The sequence below is a fragment of the Vipera berus genome, assembly GCF_964194415.1.
Source record: "Vipera berus genome assembly, chromosome: 2".
NCBI classification, from domain to species: Eukaryota; Metazoa; Chordata; class Lepidosauria; order Squamata; family Viperidae; genus Vipera; species Vipera berus.
The window spans coordinates 242,536,783-242,559,308 of NC_138203.1; the positions used below are offsets into that span (position 1 = coordinate 242,536,783).

General features: G+C 36.8%; 1 protein-coding gene across 1 annotated transcript in view; it reads right to left on the minus strand.

Annotated features, from left to right (window-relative positions):
• LMCD1 (LIM and cysteine rich domains 1) overlaps positions 1-22,526 on the minus strand; it is a 79,818-nt gene that overhangs the window by 28,804 nt on the left and 28,488 nt on the right. The window contains exons 2-3 of the mRNA XM_081316472.1: positions 9,511-9,599; positions 1,728-1,983 (exon numbers count right to left, since the gene is read on the minus strand). Coding sequence (XP_081172598.1) covers positions 1,728-1,983; positions 9,511-9,599 — 345 coding nt within the window. The remainder of the gene's footprint in view (positions 1-1,727; positions 1,984-9,510; positions 9,600-22,526) is intronic.

Sequence of the window (22,526 nt, forward strand, 5' to 3'; positions counted from 1 at the left end):
AAGCTGGATAAGGAGTCCTGAATGGTCCAATAGACCTGCTTTGAAATAGTATTCACTCTAGGTATACCAGCTTTCCCTTGTAGGAAACAAGAATCAGTCACAAATATCTTCCTGTAGTGGTCAATTTAATATAATAATATTAATATAAAAATGCTGTAAAAATATAACAGAAAGATGGAGGCTATGGAAAGAGGCACTGGAATTTAGTAAGCATAGTTCTATAGCTAAAATGGCAGGTATTGCACTCTAATAATAATAATTGGGAGAAAAGTTATCAGCCTTAGCATAATTTCCACTTTGTGGGTGTAATTCTCATAAAGGCATAAAGGTGACCAGGCTTGCACTGTGCTGTGTAATTTACAGACTGTAAATATAATACTAAGCATTTTCCTTGTTCTACAAATTACAAGGCACTGGTTACTTGATATCACTGCAGTAGGTGTTTATCTTTGTTCCAGTCTATTGCTGCTTACTGTGAGCACAATGGGCTTTGTAATAATAAAGGCCAAGTACTGCCATTTTAGAGTTATTTAATCTAGTCAGCACAATATGATGTGTAATATAATCCCTCTTTTAGTTCCTTAGGAAGGCTTTAGGCAGACGTAAGGGCAAGTTCAGACTTAATTTGCATCAACACAAGGTTAAAATCTATGGTTCAACTTATTTGTGTGAAAGTGGAGGAAAAAGAGTTTTTGTACTTTTTAGTGTTTGTGTTTGGATGAAGAAAATAAATAAAAAATAAACCACTGACTCCAGTTTTCATATAAATATAACTCTGTAAGTAAACATATTAACTGGTGTTTTCAAACAGGTGAACAATCTGCATGAATCATTTTTTCTTCAGAAAACTATGTTGCCAACTGTTTTTACTTTTTTATTTTTAGCATTATTCTTCAATAACAAGTTTAATTTACTGTAAGTTTATATTGTCTAAAGAAGCTTTCCTAAAGAATAGGGAAATTTACCACACTCAAATATGTTTGGTTTTACTTGGCTTTAGTGATATTAATAATGCATTCCTTTGGAAAAACTATTTAATTTCAAAGCAAACATATTTGGGTCTTTGAAAAGTCCTAATTATATGATACTAAATACCATTTTTCTTCCAAAATGGCCACGTTTGCATAACAAATTTGGCTTGGTTATTGAATTAACCCAATTCCTAGGCTTGTATAATATACTGGATCTTAAGGAAGCAAGCTGGATTCACTTAACATTCCAAGCAAAAGGAACCAAGGAAAAAGAAGAAAAGGAACTAAGGTTTAGCATGTAGCACAAATGCAGCTGCATTTGACTCGGTTTAGCTGGTTAAGGGTGTCGTGTGAATGAAACTTCATCAACCATACAAATTTAGCCTGTTGGGAAAGGCAGAGCCAATGTTAGCTTTTCTTTTTTTGTGACCTTCCGAAATTTGGTGGAGAAACAGAAAAATGCAGGGAGCTCTTTGATGGCCAATGAAGGGATGGGCTACGGCAGGGGTAGGCAACCTCGGCTCTTTTATGACTCATAGACGAGTTGAAGTCCATGAGTCATAAAAGAGCCGAGGTTGTCTACCCCTGGGCTAGGGGCCTCAGGAAGCCCCAGAGAACAGTGCCTCCCTATTTGCCTTCTGGCATCATCTCTTTGAATCGACTGCCTAGTGGCTATGCAACCTTGTTCTTTACTAACCCGTTACTCTATCTGAAAGGCATCACATTCTCTTCCCAGCCTTGAGCACATTTTCTTACCAGTTTCTGAGTCAATCCAGGTGGAGCCCATTCATACGTAACAGTGTCAAAAGTTGGATCTTTCCGAGATACTATAGGATTAGTGATAATCATGCGGTTCCTTTTATAGATGCGGATTCCATCGCCTCCTTTTACCCGAGCAGTGAGTGAAGAATATTTTGAATCAGCAAGCAAGCGGCCAATTTTCCGATCATCTTCTGCATCAGAGCTCAGGCTGTGATCTTCCTGGCTGCATTTGCATGACTTGCATATTTTCCTGTGGGAGACAAATGAGGTCATATTTTGATATAAGCCCTCACAGGTATGTGCTCTTTTGGTGGCTCAAGGGTGAACCTTAGAATAAACAGCCAAGGTTATAAATCAAAATGGATTATGACATAGAACAAAAGATCTTTCTGGTCAAATGCTATCCAGAAGGAAAAAGCTTTAATGAGGATGAACAGAATTTGCAATGGTGTAGAACATAAGACTATAAAAAGCCACACTGTCGAAGCCTTGGAGAAAGAGCCTTCAATGACCGAAGCTCCGAGATTTACACAATGGAAAGCATTCAGTGATTAATCAATAGCACGCATGTGCGGGGGAACCTTTACCTTTTTATATTAAACACTCAGTGGCACACAGGAAATATGGAAATGTAGAATTTTGTAGCATTCTAATTAAGTAAATAAAATGGGTGAGTTTCTTGTTTCCAATTATAAAAACAGATTGGTATGAATGGGCCCTTCTTGCAGTCTTAATGCCTACATCAGAGCATGCCAGCAGGGGAATTCTGGGAGTTGAAGTCCACACATCTTAAAATTAAGGTTGATAAACATTGGCCTACACAGAATCCTATGCTTTCAGCTATAACATTAATAAAAGCAAATGGGGCTTAAGTGGAGTGTCCACATAGTGAACATTCCAGTATTAAAATGCTATACAAATCAGGTCAATGGAAGTGTGAGAAATAACAAAGGTATAGAATTGTATTCATCATAAAGCAACAGGATATGTATTTTTGTTTTTTTGCAGCTGTCACCAGTTAAGGCACTATTCCTAGTCCCTAAAATTGGCTGCCAAGGGTTGCCCAGTAGTAGGTAGGGCTACTTCCGGATCTGTTTTGGCTTTGAAGAATACCTGGCAAAAATGTATTCACTCAAGTTGTCAGAGTTTATATTTTTCAACAGTACGAGCAAGATATCCAAATCCTAACAGGTGAATGGCAAAACCTAAATAAAGCCAAAGAAAAGTGCTTGATGCTGATTTCTAAAATAGGGAAGGTTACTTTGGGCCACAGCTAAAAATTTGGAGGCAAAACACAGTGATTCAACACTGATTTTTTTCATTGAGAGAAATAGTATGTACACTGAGCCTCTGCTAGGTTCATCATGTTTTTTCATTAATTATCCCCCCCAAATTAAATGTCATCTTTGCATTTCACTGCCATACCCTTTGCAGTACTCAGAAATCAATTTTTATTTTTCTTATATAGCCAGCAGCTGCAAAAGGTAGCTTGTATCAAAGCTCACAGTTCAACGAAAATATCTGACAAGTAAAACTTGACCAGACTAGTGCTGGTAAGAAATAGATATACAGCCAAACAATACAGAATATTGTGCATTGTGTAAAATAGTTTGTGATGCAACAAATGGGATGCCTACTTAGGAATGAGAAAAAACAAAAAGCATTATTTAAAACATAAACCCCATTTAATTTATATAGGTCAAAGGTCTTGAATTCAGGTTTTTTTTACTTCCTGAATAATTAAATCTGTTGCTTTCAACCTGCGTTTTTAGTGTGAGATAGCTAATGCCTCATAAAGAAGCAATGTGATGTCTATGTTTCTAAAAGAACCAAGATTTTGTTCATTAATACTTTATCCCAATTTCAGTTTACATGAACAATTATCATATTTTATTCAATTTTTATGTAAATAGGGGAATGGTGGACCTGTTAAGGTACAGAATGACTCCTCAGCTCTAAATAGTTCTAGATTTAGATCTAGCACAATACAGGCAGGGCTCATTTGAGAACATTCATGTTAAATATTTTATAGCAAGTGGCAGCTTCTGGCTGATTCTGTCTGAACTTGAAAGCTAAATAGCCTGGGGAAATTCTAGGAACTGAAATGTATACATCTTATAGATCTACACACGTTGCTGAAATTGAGAAACACTTATCCAGAGAATACTTAATTTGCTAATTTGGCTTATATACTGCTAAATCAGCAAATACTCCCAGGTGTTTACAACTATGAACAACTAAGGATACTACCAATAACCCTACAACAGAAAAAAATAAGGAAGGAAGAAACACTTAGCATAACAGCAACAATGTTTCTCAAAGACCTAACAAAGGTCTTCAGTCTTAACCATTGTCTGAAAATCACCAATGATGTTGATGATCTAATTTTAGGGGAGAAGCTATTACCTACGGGAGCACCTACTGCCAGCATCAACATCCCTCTGTCCTGTACGCTCCCACAGAGAGGGCCTCCTCAGGGTACCACCGGTCAGAGAATGTCGGCTGGTGACCCCCAGGGGGAGAGCATTCTCGGTGGGTGCACCAATCCTTTGGAACCGCTTACCAGCTGAACTCCGGATGGCCCCCGACCTTCGCTCCTTCTGGCGTGATCTAAAAACTTATCTATTCCAACAAGCCGGCCTGGCCTGATGGATTTGGGTTTTAAAATTATTTATCTAATGTATTCTTATTTTATTGCTCTGTACACCACCCTGAGTCCTCCGGGAGAAGGGCGGTATATAAATCAAATAAATAAATAAATAAATAAATAAATAAATTACACAGGTGTGGGCCACCATAGAAAATCATTGCCTCTGGGCACTATTCCACTAAACTTGCATAAACTATGGATTTGAAATACATCCCAGAGAGGACATGGTTTGATTTTATGTGAAAAAGATACTCCTGGAATTAGGCTAGTCTGAAATAATCTGGTTTTCCCCTCTAATTTTTGAGACCCAGAAGAAATAGCATCTTATTTTCTTTAGCTTGGTATGCTGTGTGAACACAACCACTGTTTCATGGGAACTTGGATAATTACAGCATACTCAGTATATATATATATTTAAAAATCATAGCTTATCAGAATGTATTAACCCAAAGAATATCAGTGATAAGAGTTTCCTGGTTCTATTAGGGATTGTTGAATTTTCTTAACAGCTGTGTATTTTTATTTGTTGTAGTTGTGATTGTAACTGTGTTAATTTTTACTTTAAATATAGTTCATTACCCAGATGAGATGGACAGCTGGCTACATAATTTGATTGATTGATTGATTGAGTATGCTTTAGAATGGAAGGGCTGTGTGTCCATTTTAGTTTCTGTTTTGTCTACTATGGCTTTCCAGGAAACCTAGTTGTAGACCACAGAATTATATCATCCCAAAAATAGTTAAGAAGCTATTAATTCTATCTCAAGCCTTGGGCAGAGTTATTTGCAACTCTAATTATTATATATATATATATATATATATATATATATATATATATATATATATATATATATATATATATATATATACTGTATATATAGTAAGGTAAAGGTAAAGGTTCCCCCGCACATGCGTGCTAGTCGTTTCCGACTCTAGGGGCCGGTGCTCATCTCCGTTTCATAGCCGAAGAGCCAGCGTTTGTCCGAAGACGTCTCCGTGGTCATGTGGCTGGCATGACTAGACGCCAAAGGCGCACGGAACGCTGTTACCTTCCCACCATAGTGGTCCCTATTTTTCTACTTGCATTTTTACGTGCTTTCGAACTGCTAGGTGGGCAGAAGCTGGGACGAGTAACAGGCGCTCACTCTGTTATGCGGCACTCGGGATTCGACCCGCCAAACTGCCGACCTTCTGATCGACAAGCTCAGCGTCCTAACCCACTGAGCCACCGCGTCCCATATATATATATATATATATATATATATATATATATATATATATATATATATATATATATATATATATATATATAATATTCATTGACCTCTCAGATACCCTGTAGCAAAATGTGTGGCCAATAAATTAGACAGACAGACAGACATACATACTTTTGGGAGGACTGACTCTATACCTAGGTGCTGAATGTTATTGTTCTAATCTACTCTGAGCTATGAGCATCTCAAAATAAAGTGTTTGAGAGTAAAACATATATTAAGCAGCAACAAATTTACAGAATACTCAGCATGCATTTGAGAAACTGAGATCCGCACAATGTTTTATAATCTTTTCAAAATTAGAAAGAGAAGACCATAACTTTTCAGATTTTGCACCTGGCAGTTCATTTAATTAACAGATGGTAATATCATTAAACATTATTTTGGGTTCATTATAACCATAACATTAGTGCTGCTGAACATGTGTTTTGCTATGGGAAGAATAATGTATTGGCAGTACAGCTAGCTGCATATGGAATCAACATGTCCAATGATTCCAATCTAGATTTTAGTTTCTTTAGAAGCTTTACTGAAACCATATTTTAGTACATATGGTTGGGAATGGGAATAATTTTATATGAAATGAAGCTCATCTTTTTTTCAATAATGGGCTCACAAGGAAGAAATTCAAATTTTAGGGTATTTTTTCATGATTTCTTGTTAGTTATAACTGAAATCTGGAGGAATCTGTATCCGAATAACTCTCACGGATAAAGAAGAATCATGATTCACATTGGATGAAAGGTTTTTTTAAATTTTATTAAAGATTATGTTAAACAGATAAAAGTAATAAAACTATGTAATACAGAAAAACTACAAAAAAAAAAGGAAAGAAAGAGGCCACTTGCAAATTTTCAAATTATTCCCGTGGGAGTGAAGGCTTCAGGGAATGTGACATTTTTAAAGATGACATCACCGCTGAAAGCCTGGCATCCTTTGACAGAACTATCTGAGCTCCTACCCACAATTGGAAATGCCAGAAGTCAGAGATACACAATTATATAAGCCAGCCTTTTGACAAAGAATGTAACAACTCAAGTGCAGTGAATGAAAAATTAGCAGCATAATGCTACTTATCTAGAAAATTGACAAAGGGCACAATGCAGTTTCGTAGCCCTGCTACATTGATCTGGAGTTCAATATACTGGGGAAAAAAAACCTATACTAGTTCCAGTCTGGTATACAGTGTATTAAAGTTAATAAGTCCATTAGTGGGGGAAAGTGGCAAGAAGGTGACAAGCAACAGGGAGAAAGCAGAACTATTTAACTCATTTTTTGCATCTGTCTTTACACAAAGGGGGGGGGGGAAACAGTCCAACCTATCAAAAACAGTGCCGTAAAAAAACAGAATAGAAACACAAGTTAAGATAGGCAAGAAAACGGTAAGTGAGCACCTGTCCAGCCTAGATGAGTTCAAATCATCAGGACCAGATGGATTACACCCCAAGGTTCCCAAGGAACTGGCAGATGTGATCTCAGAACCACTGAACTATATTTTTCAAAGATCCTGGAGCACTGGGAACTACTAGAGGACTGGAAAAGAGCTGATGTAGTTCCCATCTTCAAAGAAGGGAAAAAATAGATCCAGGAAACTACAGACCTATCAGCCTGACCTCAATACCTGGGAAGATTCTGGAAAAGATAATCAAACAATAAATCAGTGAACACCTAGAGGCAAACAAAGTCATTCCAAAAAGCCAACATGGATTTGTCGAAGACAGATCATGCCAGACAAATCTTATTGCATTCTTTGACCAAGTGACAAACTTAATGAACTAGAGGAATGCTGTGGATATAATTTACTTGGACTTCAGTAAGGCATTTGATAAAGTAGATCACAACCTACTGCTTGATAAGATAGAAAAATGTGGGTTAGACAGCATCACCAACAGATGGATTCGTAGCTGACTGACCAGCCATACTAAGTGTGTGGTTCTCAATGGAACTGCATCTACATGGAGGGAAGTGTGTAGTGTGGTGCCCCAGGGCTCTGTTCTGGGCCCAGTGCTCTTCAACATCTTCATCAATGATTTGGACGAGGGGATAGATGGGGAACTCATCAAATTTGCAGATGACAAAAAGCTCGTAGGAATAGCCAACACACCAGAAGACAGGCTTAAGATACAGGAGTATCTGGACAGACATGAACACTGGGCGCTATCTAACGAAATGAAATTCAGTGGTGAAAAAAGTAAGGTTCTACATTTAGGCAGGAAAAACCAAATGGTACCTTGCTCAATAGTAGTAACTATGAGAGGGATCTTGGAGTCCTAGTGGACACTCATTTAAATATGAGCCAGCAGTGTACTGCAGCTGCCAAAAGAATCAACACAGTGCTAGGCTGCATTAACAGAGGGATAGAATCAAGATCACGTGAAGTATTAATACCACTTTACAATGCCTTGGTAAGGCCACACTTGGAATACTGCATTCAGTTTTGGTCACCACGATGTAAAAAAGATGTTGAGAAAGAGTACAGAGAAGAGCAACAAAGATGATTAGGGGACTGGAGGCTAAAACATATAAGGAACGGTTGCTGGAATTGGGTATGTCTAGTTTAATGAAGAGAAGGGTGAGGGGTGACATGATAGCAGTGTTCCAATATCTCAGGGGCTGCCACAAAGAAGAGGGAGTCAAGCTATTCTCCAAAGCACCTGAAAGCAGGACAAGAAGCAATGGATGGAAACTAATCAAGGAGAGAAGCAACCTAGAACTAAGGAGAAACTTCCTGGCAGAACAATTAAGCAGTGGAACAACCTGCCTCCAGAAGCAGTGAATTCTCCAACACTGGAGGTTTTTAAGAAGAGACTGGACAGCCATTTGTCTGAAATGGTATAGGGTTTCCTGCCTGAGGAGGGTGTTGGACTAGATGACCTCCAAGGTCCCTTCCAACTTTTTATTATTATTATTATTATTATTATTATTATTATTATTATTATTATTATTATTATTATTATTATTATTATTATTATTGCAATGAAAGGTCATATCTCTAAATAAAGTGTGATTGTAGAAGTTTCCATTATCTGAATGGTGAAAGTAAAAGATTTCAATGCAAATTTGCATCTTGAATAGGGGCTGTTTTATTCTATTTCAGTGACTGAGAATAAAGACAGATGGATTATTGCCAGTTTTACAAGGAAATTTACACATACACTGTCTATATTGCTTCTAATAGGATTTTTTAAAAACTAGAGATTCTACTAGGCACTTATTGGTAATATGTGTCTAAGTATATTTCTCTAGTTTTGACTTAATGGAAGTGAAATCCAGTAGATTTGAATGTAGGCATGCATGATCTCAACTGTAAACATGGTATTCATATGTTCTTAATGTCTATATTATAACATGTCATGTTCTGCATTTGTGAGCAGGATGAAGACATTTAAGACATGCAATGTAGGGTGAATTCAATCATCCAATTCAAAATTTTAGAAAAGTAATGAATTAACCAGCCAAATTTTGACACCACTATTTTTACATTGCAAATCCATCTACCTACAAAAGCATTGAGATTACTAAAGCAAATTTGATAGAAAAGGAAAAGGCAAGCCAACAATACCCCTTTCTTTGATAGTAATGCATTCCACTAGTATTCTTGCTAACTTATAATCAGGAGTCACCTTTTTCAACTTTTAAATATTATCATAAAACATGCAGCTCACTCTATCAAATGCACATCCTTTTAATAAAATGTATTAGAGGGAAATGATTGTTGTCACAACAGACTAATACAAATCTCATCCCACAGTTTCTATCCTAAAGAGCAAATGATATTTGTTCATTTACAGTTGCCTTGAACACAAACTAAATGAGGACAGAAAATAAGAGCAAAAGTAGTAAAAATCTTTACCTCCAAGAATGTGGTTCAAAACCAGCACACTTTTCTCTGCATTTCAAACAAGGCACACCTCTTCCTGATGGTTGATGGGTAATTGAGACCTAAAGAGAAGAATATTTTTAAATTTATCTTTATTCACTTATACTAGGCTTAATACACATTACTACTAATACACACACAATATTAAAAACATAATGGAAAGAGCAGCTGTAACTGGTCTACTGAAGAGCAAGTTTAATTCAACATAATTAATCAGAGGTAGGCTCCATCCAGTATGGTGCTCTGACCAGACATGTCAAACACAAGGCCTGGGGGCCAGATCCGGCCCGTGAAGTGGTTTCATGCGGCCCGCGAAGCCATCCTGGAAACAGTGAGGGAACGGTCCCCACTGCTTTGGCCCTGGCCCAGAGACCCTCCTCCTGCCAGAGACCCTCAGTTCTGTCCCACTCCTGCCCAGGCCCCCATAGTCACCCTTGATGTGAACGATATAGAGCTGGCCATGCCCACCCAGTAGGCCATACACACTTTAGCCATGCCCACCCAGTAGGCCACGCCCACCCAGGCCACACCCACCCGGCCCCCTGAGGGCAACCGCAATGCTGACGCGGCCCTCAATGAAATTGAGTTTGACACCCCTGCTAGACAAATGACTGGCTTGATAGCTATACAGCAGGTTTCTGTAGCTACTTCACTCCTGGATGAGAAAAGGGGTGGCATGGAATCATCCTGAAGCTTCTTGGACAACATTTCTTGGCTTGGGGAAGGTGTGTATGTGAATATTTAGTGAATTTCTTCTCCCTGGTAAGTTTGCCGAAGAAGAGGATTCACATCATGGCCGCCCAACCGATGTTGTCCAAAGATGCCTCTATTTTAACTTCATGCTTTGCAATGTTTTTTCTTTTCTTTTCTTTTTACTTTTTACATGTTAATTGCTGGCTGTGTGATGGAATTTAAATACTTTCCCTCCTCATGGAGGCTAATCGATTTAATAACCCCAGAGGAGTATATTGAAATAAGGAGTACCTTTTCTGTATGGAAAAGACAAATGGCAACAAGGTGGTTTTTTTCAAATTACTGAGAAAATAAGTTACTGATTTAACTATACTGAACTTCTACCAAAAAGACTGTATACAGTTATTGACTTGAAAAAAAAACTTTATAACTTTATTCTATTTCTTATGCACTCTGCATTCAATTTGCAGCTTTCTACGTTAAAAGCTTAGAAACCTTCCCCCCCCCCCTCTGCTCTCTGAGTTTGTATACCAACACTATTTCTCTGCTTAGTTTTGCTTTTGGAACTGCTTATCTGACCTTGAAAATGGAACAATGCATTCTTGCCTGCTTTTCTGCTCCAGCAACCGGTTATAAGAGAGGATATTTGCAAAAATGCCTTCTAAGAAGGAACTGAAAGAATTAAAACATGACTCGGAGGAGCCCAGCACCAAATTCCTAATGGAAATGTTTGAGAAAAGGTTTTCTATGCTATATGACACAATAAAAGAGATGAATGAAAAATCCGATAAAAATTTTGAATTATTAGAATCAGAGTTAAAAAAAAAAACCTAAAGAAGATGTTAAAAACATACAGATGAGAATGGATGACACAGACACAAGACCTTCTTAACCAACATTACTTATAGGATTTGAAGCAGAAGATATTTTTTCTGTGCCTCAGAGGAATTCCTGAGCAAATTCGCAATTTAAGTGATGTAATTTAAACAGAAATGACTAAGAATTAGACAAGATTTACAGAATAAATTCAGCACATGCAGACAAAAGACAACTGCCAAGAGATGTTATGATCCAATCTATAAAAAAAAATCTATTAAAGAGCAAGTAATTCAGAAACATTACCACCAGAGATTTAACATTTCTGGAAAAGAGGGGCAAATATTCAGAGAAATTCCAATTACAATATTAAGGAAATGCAAAGAATATTTTTTCCTGACAGATCTCCTGAAACAAAATAATATTCCCTTTCGCTGGGATAAGCCGGAAGGGGTTATCATTACCTTTAGAAATCAATGGTATAGACTAAATTCAGTCCTTAAACCACAAGATCTTTTGGGGGAAAATGGATTGGAATACATTATTTTTCAAAAGATAAAGATAAGAAAGAAAAGGATAAAAAGAGGTTTTACATAGGCTGTGGTGATGGGGGCTTCAGCTGGAATCCCTGGATTTCCTCTTTGTAACAGATGGATTGCAAGATTTTGACATGAAATGTCAGTAGGGAAAATTCCCCACAATATTTCACTATTGGAAAAAAGTGAACCATGATATGTTTGCAAGAAACTCATATTAAAGAGACTGATAAAAAGTATTTAACAAATAACATCTTGGGTCTGGAATTTATTTCTGCTAACTCAAAAGAAAAAAAAATAATGGGAGAGTTTTGTATATAAAACCCCAACTACATACACATTTATTGTTTGCTGATGATCAAGGCAGGTATGTAATTGTGCAAATTGAATTACAGAGAATAAAATCTATTGTCTTGGGATTATACACCTCACATCAAGAAAAAGCCAAGTTTTTTTTAAACATCTGTCTGAACATTTACTTTCCTATTTATTTATTTTTTTGATACTGGTGTGTAATTGAAGACTACAACTCCACAACTGATAAAGGAATTAAACACAAGGGAAACTACCCCAATCTTCTTTTTTTGAGCTGACTGATACTTTACGTTTGGTTGATATTTGGGAATGTAAAAATGGACTAACAAAAGACTTTACCTTCTTTTCAGAAAGACACAAATCCTTTTCTAGAATTGATATGATTTGGATTACAAAACATCTGCTTTACAAAGCAACTAAAGCTATTATTCTTCCAAAAACTTTTGCTGACCATAATTCAGTGTCTTTGCATGTTAAATTTGGTCCTCAATCTTTTAAATGGAGATTAAATGAGTCTGTTTTGCAGAAACCACAGATTGTTAAAGAATGTAATCAAGTACTTCAGACTATTTTAATAATAATTTAGATAAGGGAACCAATTTGACAACAGTTTGGGATGCTTGTAAGACTGTGATATGAGGACATTTTATACGATGCAATACAGCAATTAAGAGGAAGATGGATGAAAAAAAATACCACCAGAGATTTAACATTTTTGGAAAGAGGGACAAATATTCATTCCAATTACAATATTAAGGAAACAAAAAATTAAAATGAAGGAGAGGGAACTCCAGAATTCACCAAAAGATCCTAACATACTTAATCAACTAAAATTATTGCAACAACAAATTTCTTTGTTGACTGTTTCAGATATTGGAAAGAAACTTAAATATACAAAACAACTTTTTTTGAACATATAAATAAACCAGGTAGGGGGTTGGCATACAAACTAAGAAAACAGTCAGAAAAGAAGATGATTAATCAAAGGTAGATGAACTGTTGCTGCTGGCCCATACACGTCCCTTAGCCTTATTTCAAAATTCTCTGTAAATGAAGAATTCAACTCTCTTGTAAATACTATATTTCCTTCCATGAAACCTGCTGGGTACATCTGGACAACAAATTTTGCTGTTTTGGCTGCTTAATGTAAACATGAATAAAACTTTACCTTGCAGTTTTCAATTCCTTCAGCATGGTGGATATGATGTCCTTAAGCATGATGTCTGAATCCAAGGCATATTGTAGGTGAACATGAGCCATGATCTGACATACATGATTTATTACAAAATTCCAGTTACTATTAGGTAGAAATGGAAATTGTTGTGGATTTGCATACCCTGCTTATCCACAAAACCATCAATAGTTTAAAGAGAGAAAAGTTTATGTAGATTTACTCTTAATCATTTCCATCACCTTTTCCATATAGAACTTTCACTGTAATATACTCAGTAAGCTTGTTCAAGGAAACTTTCCAATTCTGCAGGAAGAAAATGTGTTTCTTAATGGGCCATATACATATTGAGCACAGAGAAGGATTTATTAAAGTGTAGCAAAAGCTAAACAATTACTTTGGGTAGAGGGTAGGAATATTTTAGGGTTTCTGGATTTATGTTATCTTATATTTGAAACCCAAAATCAACAAGTTCCAAGTGAAAGAATAATTCTATATACCTTTATATTTAAAGTACAGAATGGCTTTGAAAAAAGTTCAGGCTAAGGGATGTTGTAGTACTATCTGAATGAATTGCCTAGCTTTTACTCTTGCATATGCCAGAAATATGTGTGTGTGTGTGTGTGTGTGTGTGTGTGTGTGTGTGTGTGTGTGAAGTATTTGTCAAGTCTTTTGAATACACCTTGCTAATTAAATCTTTCTTCCCTGTTTTGGCCTAACTCAAGGCTATCCACAGGATATAGTCACAACTTATGACAGCTCATTATTTGTGTAAATTATTCAAATTGCTAATAAAGAATTTAGGGAGTGTGTGTGTGTGTGTGTCTGTCTGTCTGTCTGTCTGTGTAAATTTTTTTTGGATTGCTAACAAAGAATTAAAGGGAGACTGATACGATCATTTCAAACTTATTTGTTCTCATCAGTCAGCCATACCCTTCTGAGATTCGAACCTGGGCCAACTGCATCTTAAGCAGTTGTTTTAACCCCTAGGCCACAGGTTCTCTCTCTCTCTTTGTTAGCTGAGAAGCAAGGGAGATATTTGTTAAATGTTTGTTAAGCATTCAGAATACACTTGCTTGGTCCCAGACACGGGACAAATCTTATTTCCTGTTTCAGCCTAGCCTAAGGTGATCTACAGGCAGTTGCCACAGCAGTGGCAGCTCATATTTGTGTAATTTTTTTGGCTTGCTAACAAAGATTTGTCCCGTGTCTGGGACCAAGCAAGTGTATTCTGAATGCTTAACAAACATTTAACACACACACACACACACACACTGTATATCTGTTTCTGCAATATAATTTGAATGGAGCAATTGTTCTGTAGCTGTTATTTTTTAAAACACTGATCAAAATTTCTTGCAATTCATGGAAAATATCTAGAGAGCTATCCCAAGAATCTAAATCTACCTAATATTCTCCCCTCCCTTGATTTTTCCCACAAGCTGTATCTGGAAATAGCAAAAACATGGGATATGCTCTAGCTTACAGTATTATCCCACACATTTTATGACAGAGAGTTCAAAAACCTAAAACCATTAAATGTCATATCAATGGTTATGGATTTTTTTTTCATTTGTAAAGTTTGAAACACATGATTGAAAATCCAAAAACCAAGCCATGATTTATATTAGTTTGAGTTATAAAAGTAGCAATGTCTAGTCTTGGAAACCCACACATAACAGATCCACAATATAACAAGTGCAATGTTAAAAACTTGATAAATGTCAAGTGTTCACATCCATACCCTGATTTCCTATCCTTTAAGATGTCCTAAAAGTTAGTTTTATAATACTGGTCTGGTTTTTCTTGATGGGATGATAGATGATTTGTCCTATAAAGAAACCTATAAAAGTTGAAATCAATTTTAACTTGTTGAAGAACAGAGGCCGCTTTGAGTTTATTTGGAGCAAGTGTTTTGACCATTGTCTCTAAACTGGAAGACATTCTTGCTTTTGATCATTTTCTGCAGATTAAGTGTGACAGTGTATTCAAAGAAAGGAAAAATGTACTGGGAGAGCCAAAAGTTGAGCTGTACCAAAAGGAAACACTGTAGAGAAAAGAATACCATAGAATAATCCCATAATTATCAGCCTTGTCATCACCTTATTCCCCACCCAAGGAATTTTTGTAGATGCCAAAAATCTAAAGATCAGATCTTCAGATCTGGCAAGTAACTCTGCTTGTTGAAGATCCTAATCAGAAAGGTTCCAGTTTAATGTTTTTTTTCTTTTCTTTCTATCCTTTATTTTTTTTGCTGTTTTTTAAAGAAAACCAGCAAAATAAGTACTATGCATTTATGCTTCTGTGGAGATTGCCAATATAGGTACCAGTCAGCATACACACCAAATACTCTACTACCATTCTGGTACTCCTAGCTCATTGTGGTGGAGACCCAACCAATGTTCACATTCCCAAGTGAGATTGTATTCTGCATGGATTTTGAATCTTAATCATGTATGGTTCTAAACAGCTTGCCATATGAGCACACTCTTCAGACCTTTTACTTGGTGCTCAGAAGATGCAGCCCAGGCTTTACAATGAAATGGTTTTATGTGTAGAGCTAAGTCAAGACTTATTTAACAATAGTTTGTCAAATAAATCACAGATAGCCGGGTTCATCCTTGTGACTTAACATAAAGTGGTTTATGTGCTTTTGATGTAGCACAAAAAAAGCAAATGCAACCATCTAGTTGCGGATACATGTTGGCAATATTTAAGACAATACTCTGATAACATTAGGAGGACAGGCTTTAAAATCTGTAGAACAATTCAACTATCTTGGTAAAAGCATCATGGATACAGATGGGGGAACAGAAGTGGATGTGAAATACTGAATAGGCAAAGCAACTGCTGTCTTCCAACAAATGTGCTCAGTATGGACCACCACAAACACAGCAATCAAGATCAGATTATTTAATGTCATTGTCATACTGACGGACATCTACACCGGTGAGATAACAAGAATTATTCATCAGATTAATGTTTTTCAACAATGTTCCCTTCGTATCTTATATCAGGGCCATGTCACAAATGAGGAAAGAAGTTATTCCCAGAGACTGTCTGAGATATTGACAAGAACAAAGAGTGTACTTTGCTGGACAAGTGTTCCGCATCAGTGAGCAATGTCCAGCAAAGATCATGATAAATTGGATACCACCAGATGGTCATAGAAAAAGAGGACGGCCAAAGAATATCTGGCACCAAACATTTCAGGAAAACTAAAAAAAAAACACATTAATCTTAAATGGAAGGATGCAGAGACTGTAGTTGTGGATTGAGAACTGTGGAGAACACTTGTAGCCCAACCTGCTTAGCACAGGATGTTAAAAAAAATCTAGTTTGATGACATTTGGACAGAAGAACAGAACTGGATGGAATTCTCATTACCATTTGAACTTAGCTCAGTGCTCTGTTATTTTTAATTTCCCATCATTACACAAAAATGAATTGTCCACAGGAATGTTAATATACACTGAGTTCAGTGTGTCAATCTAGTAATCATCTTGTTCTTTTCTAAGGATTCAGATCAGTAAATTCCTCCTTATTTCAAACTAGGCATTTCCTGATCATAAGAGTTTATTAAGTTGTGGAGGAGCCTCCTAGACCGAGTCATGGGTGCACCATCATTGGAGGTTTTCACACAAAGTTAGGACAACCATTTGTCTGGCATAGGATGAAAATTCCTGGCCTAGATAGGGAGTTGGAATAGAAGACTTCTAAGGTCCCTTCCAACCCTATGATTCTATGTTCTCCTGCTTATTATGAAGAATTATAAACATTTGTAACATAATTGGTAAAGATTGGGTAAACTAGAGATCAAACCCATTTTGCTTTCATATTATGGTTATGATTATGGTTTATTCATTACGGTTCATTCTACTGATATATTCTTTTTAATATTGTAGCTGTACAAGGACCTTCTGAAACATTTGTATAATGTAAGTAAACACTACTACTTTTCAGAAAATATTCCTTTGTTATATCTTTTGACAGCAGAGACATCACCTTGCCGACAGAGGTGTATATAGTCAAAGCTATGGTTTTCCCAGTAGTAATGTATAGCTATGAAAGTTGGACCATAAGGAAGGCTGAGCGGAGGAGATGAATTGATGCTTGTGAATTGTGATGCTGGATAAGACTTTTAAAGTCCCTTGGATTGCAAGGAGATCAAATTGGTCAATCTTAAAGGAAATCAACCCTGACTGCTCTTTGGAAGGAGAGTTATTAAAGCTGCAACTCAAATACATTGACCACCAAATGAGAAGAAAGGACTCATTGTAAAAGACCCCGATGTTAGGAAAGATTGAAGGCAAAAAGAGAAAGTTGAGAGGGTTCAATATTGTCATCAACACAGTAAGCTTGGGTATGAGCAGGTTCTGGGAGATTGATAGGGAAGACAGGGGAACCTGGCATGCTGTGATCCACGGGGCTGTGAAGAATCAGACATGTCTTGACAACTGAACAACAACAAACTATCTTTTGACATAGTATAGGAGACACTATATTAGACAAAAACATGTTCTTCCTTAGTATCTTGAATATGAATTTCAGAAAGTATTTTTTCACAGATGATAAATATTATCTTAACTGAGTGCTTGCACACCAAATACAGCAGAGGGGATGGTTTAAGGAGTTGGCAAAGGTTGCAAAACCTAGATTTAAAACCAACCCCTACTCTCAATGCTATCTGCCAAATATTCTCTTTGCAAACAAGTCCTTGTCTACATTCAGAATATTTTATAAAAACCTGCTGTGCAGAAATACAGATCTCTAAATTGTGTTCTGAAGTCTCATAATTGTTATTGGCAAACTTTAAGGAAATGAGGGAGTAACTGAAAAGATAAATTTGACCCAGGGAAAACACAATTCAGAAGACAAAGAAGAAATGGAGATTCTTATCCTTTGAGTTTTGCCAGTTCTGCCAACGTAAAAGTATTCATTGAGGTCTAACTGAATGAAATATCAAGTTTGGTTTTACGCACAAACTTATAATCCCCTTAGATAAATTTAGATATCTGGTACCTGGAGGATGAGAGGAAGACAAACAAATTGTAACATGAATTTTCCTTATTTTACAAATCAATATTTTATGTGCTATTTCTGCCAATATAGTCGTGACCAGATACACAAATATAGGCCAACCCTAGCTAAAACTACAGGCTATGTTGAATGGTAACTTTATGACCTAGAAAAGAAGTTAAAGGAACCAGCCATAACTCAGTGGTACACATCACTGGCATGCATAGTACATGAAACCTGCATGTTCAGGTATAGGTTGAGAACCTCATTGGTCAGAAAATGAACCCCTCGAGGTGAAATCAATGACAATACTTAGTTAGAGGGACATTGGTGTGGCAAAGATGGGTGGAACTGGCTCATCAGAGTCAACTGTTAAATTTTCTGGAATTTCACTGGTTTGATGAGAGCAAAGCTGAGCCACATTGCTGGGATGCCAATCAGCTGTTCAGATAACCATGCCAGCAGCACAGCATGGTGAGAGTAATGGAGTCAGCAGTGATAATAGTGAGATGTGAAAGCATTGCAATATGGGGTTTGGTTTTGGTGGTCAGCTGATAAATTATTATTAAACCTTTACCAGCACACGACTGTAGAGAGGTCACCACTTACTAGGTTTAGTGAATAGATCATTCCCCTTAGTGAATAAATACTTCGTTTAGCCACGGTTGCTTCTAATCATACATGTTTTGTTGGGTTTCTAATCTGTCTAAAACTTAAAAGTGCAATAGGCAGCCACACAAAATGCTTTTGACAGATGTGCTCATTTATGTGTAGCTCAGAAGTACAAAAAAGAGAAGATTTTGGTTGGGAATAAGATGATGAGAAAGTCAGGACATTATAAAAATGTCAAATTAAGCATGATGCAAAGCAAATGGAAAAGGAAAAAAAAATCCTGCTTTATTATGTTTGAACCCAGAGTCACCCAATGAAATTGAATGGTGGAAGAATCAGAACAAAAAGGGAATGCATTTTCGCACAACACATGTGGAATGTGTTGTTAGTGGTTCCAACTTGGCTGGCTTTTAAAAATATACCAGACAAAGTCCTGGAGGAGGGAAATTAATGAAGGATGAGGCTATCAGTGGCTATTAGCCAAGATGGCTGTATATTTCTGGGATGGAACACAAGCAAAAGAAAACTATTGCCCTCATGTAGTCCTTATGCACATGAATGCAGTTCATTGTAAATGTATCTCATTGGCCACTGGCAGTTGTTTCTTATTTTTAATTTGTTTAATTGTACATCAGAAGTGCAATCTAGAAGAAACATCTTCAATCTATGATTTTCCAATTATTTGAGGATTGCAACTTCCAGAATTTTATGCCATTCTGGCCAGGAATTCTTGGAACTGTCATTTCAATATATCTGGATAACATCAGACAGATAAGACTGCACAAGTCAATTTAAATGGTTCATTTGCAAATAAAAAATACAAGAGAAGGGAGGAAAAGCTGATTTAAACATAGCCTTCAAAACAATTTTAGAAAGAATAAGATCAAATTTCTTGTGGTTTTTTTTTTGTAGGTATTTTGATTCCAGACTATGAACAAATATGTTGGTTTGTGCTGCTAAATTGACATGCAGCTGTTAGGACTTCCATTTCTTAGAACTTAATTGCTAGCATAACAAATTGGACTCGTAATGTCAAAAGCAATGTAATAGTAGAGGTTTTTGCAGAATAAAGTTCTTTTTCAGATTTTTCAAAGAGTTACAGAGAGGTCTGAATTCTCTCATCTCCCAATTGCTGAACACATTAGCAGAAACTAACAGACCCCCCACAGACAGATACTCCACCCTTGTGGTAGTTTGAATGAATCAATACACTATTCCTAACATGAAGCAATCAACTTGAAACAGATTCAGAATGTGTTATTATAATCATGATTTTCTAGAATCTCTAAATCCAGTTGGTGTTTCTTTTGATGAATGGCTTGCCATAGTCAATTGCTAAACCTCTTGACTGAAAGGATTCCCAAGGCACGTATCAGAGACAGATGAATTCATTCCAAAGTCCACCATTATGCAGAGCACGTCCATCAAAATCCTGCTGACAGATTAAGGCAACTCAGGCATAAACTATAAGGGCAATAAAAGGAAAGTCAATCATTCATACAAGTTTGTGTGCTGTGGCTTTCCATAGCACAAGGAAAGACTTGGAAACAAGTGTTTTATTTTTCCCTTTGGCAACTGGACCATGGACATTTCTTTCAAGAGAATAAAACTCCAATTTACTTTTATGTGTAGCACTATTTGAAACTTGAATTTACCTACCGTCTCTTTTTCTAGCTACCCCAATAATAATAATAATAGATGCAATGCCCAATCAAGGTGTTGCTGATTCCACATTTTGGGTGCTCTTTATTGAACGTTAAATGGACTAAATTAAAGAAAGATAAATTAAAGATGGGGTGTGTGTGATGGCTCAATGGTTAAAGACACTGAGCTTGTCAGCTGGAAAGCTGATAGCTCAGGTTTGAGACTGTGCAACAGGGTGAGCTCCTGTTCCTTGCTCCAGCTCCTGCCCACGTAGCATGCGAATAAAAGTAGATTAATAAATACTACTTTGGTGGGAAGGTAGCAGCATTCTGTGCACCTTTGGCATATAGCCAAGCTGGTCACATGACCACAGAATATGTCTTCAGACAATGTGGCTCCCTTGGCCAAGAAACAGAGATGAGCACCGTGTCCTTCAGTGAGACACAACTGGACAGGGAAAACTTTACCTTTAAAAGGTACTTTTTCAAAAGGCAACTGGACCTGTTTTTTGTGTGTTTTTTTTTGCTTCCATTCTTCCATCCTCCACCATTCAGTCAGAACTGAAGAAGCTTCTTATATGAGAAGCAAAATGTCTTCAAGAAAAACCAAAGTCCAGCTGCCTTTTGAAAAAGCATCTTTGGGACAACCATGACCTGGATGACTGCGAATCTCCATAGACTCTACCTTTAAATACTGAACTTCCATCCAACATAAATACCAGCACTTCTGCTTATGCCATATCTATTGGCATTCTGGCTTTAATGCAAGGATTAAAGGCATAGTTTGGTGTAGTGGTGAAGGTGTTGGCCTAGAACCCAGGAAACTGTGAGTTCTAGTCCTGCCTTAAGTCTGAAAGTTGGCTGGGTGACTTTGGGCCCAACACACCTCACAGGGTTGTTTTGGGGAAAATGAGGAAGCCTAAGGTATGTTTTCTGCATTGGGTTACTTATAAAGCAATAAAGGCAGGATACAAAACTAGTAAATAAATACAATTAAATAAAAACAAATAGTTTATCCCCTTATTGCTGTACTCTTTATAGCAACTTGCTACATGTAAATAAAGAGGCTTCTTGGTTAACAAAGCTGCAATAGATTACAGTTGGCTTTTTTATAGTCTAAATTGTGTTACCCAGCATATTTCAGCAGATAAATTATACCGATTTTTTTTAAAAAAACAAAACATCAGTGATGAGCTGGCAGGATTAGGAAACTCACAAAATCAAATCTCTTAAGCAAAAGAAAAGTTACTAGACTTTCAATGACTCCATGGCAAATTAGAACATTCCTGAAACAGCTACCGTATGTCTGTTGTCCTAAAACAGGAGACCTTTGTCTACAGTCTATCCTTGCTTGAACCTCTCCCTGTATTAATGAATACAGGGCACAGTGCTACAGTTTGCTTTGATTCCAAGGTGAAAAATATGGCAGACCAAGTCTGGATAAAAAGTCAACAGCTTGCTCAAAGCTTCACTCACCGGGAGGAACAAAACCGGAGCAAATATTTGAGGTGCAAACAGTTTCACCATACAATAATTTCATTCACTCCTAGAGCTTCATTCTGGCAAAAACTGTAGAGAATATTGTGAATAGAGCTGAAAATGCTGTGGGAATACTGGAGGAAAAAAAACCAAACACCTCTTAGTATAACCCTCCTCTCTCTTTTCAACCCAGGAGAAAAACGTGTATAGTTTCCACAGAAGAAAGTTTTGCAAACAGAATTTTAAAATGCCGTTCTAAAATTTCCCATCCCATTGATAGGTATACACAGGAGATGGTACTGATGAGAGAGGGGAAGGGAGAAAGACAATCCAGACAAATGTTTGGAATTACAATAGTGTATGCTAAAAGATAGGACAGCAAAAAATGGGTTGGTAGGTATCGTTTCATAGACATACCGATTTTTGACACTTCTTCAATGTGTAAGACAACAAATCCCACACTGAGGAGTTTAACAACAGAAAGGTAGAACTTGATATCTTATCTCAGTAGGTTTTGAAATACTACATTTATGAATCTCATAGTGCTGAATGATTATTTGACACTTCTTCCAAGTTATTGCACAAAACAACTTATGCATACTAACTCTGCACATACTTACTAAGTAGTTGCCTTACTCTAAATATCAAATACCTAGTTTGGTCAGCATAATGTTTGCAGGTATGATGTATTAAGATCTTCTCTCC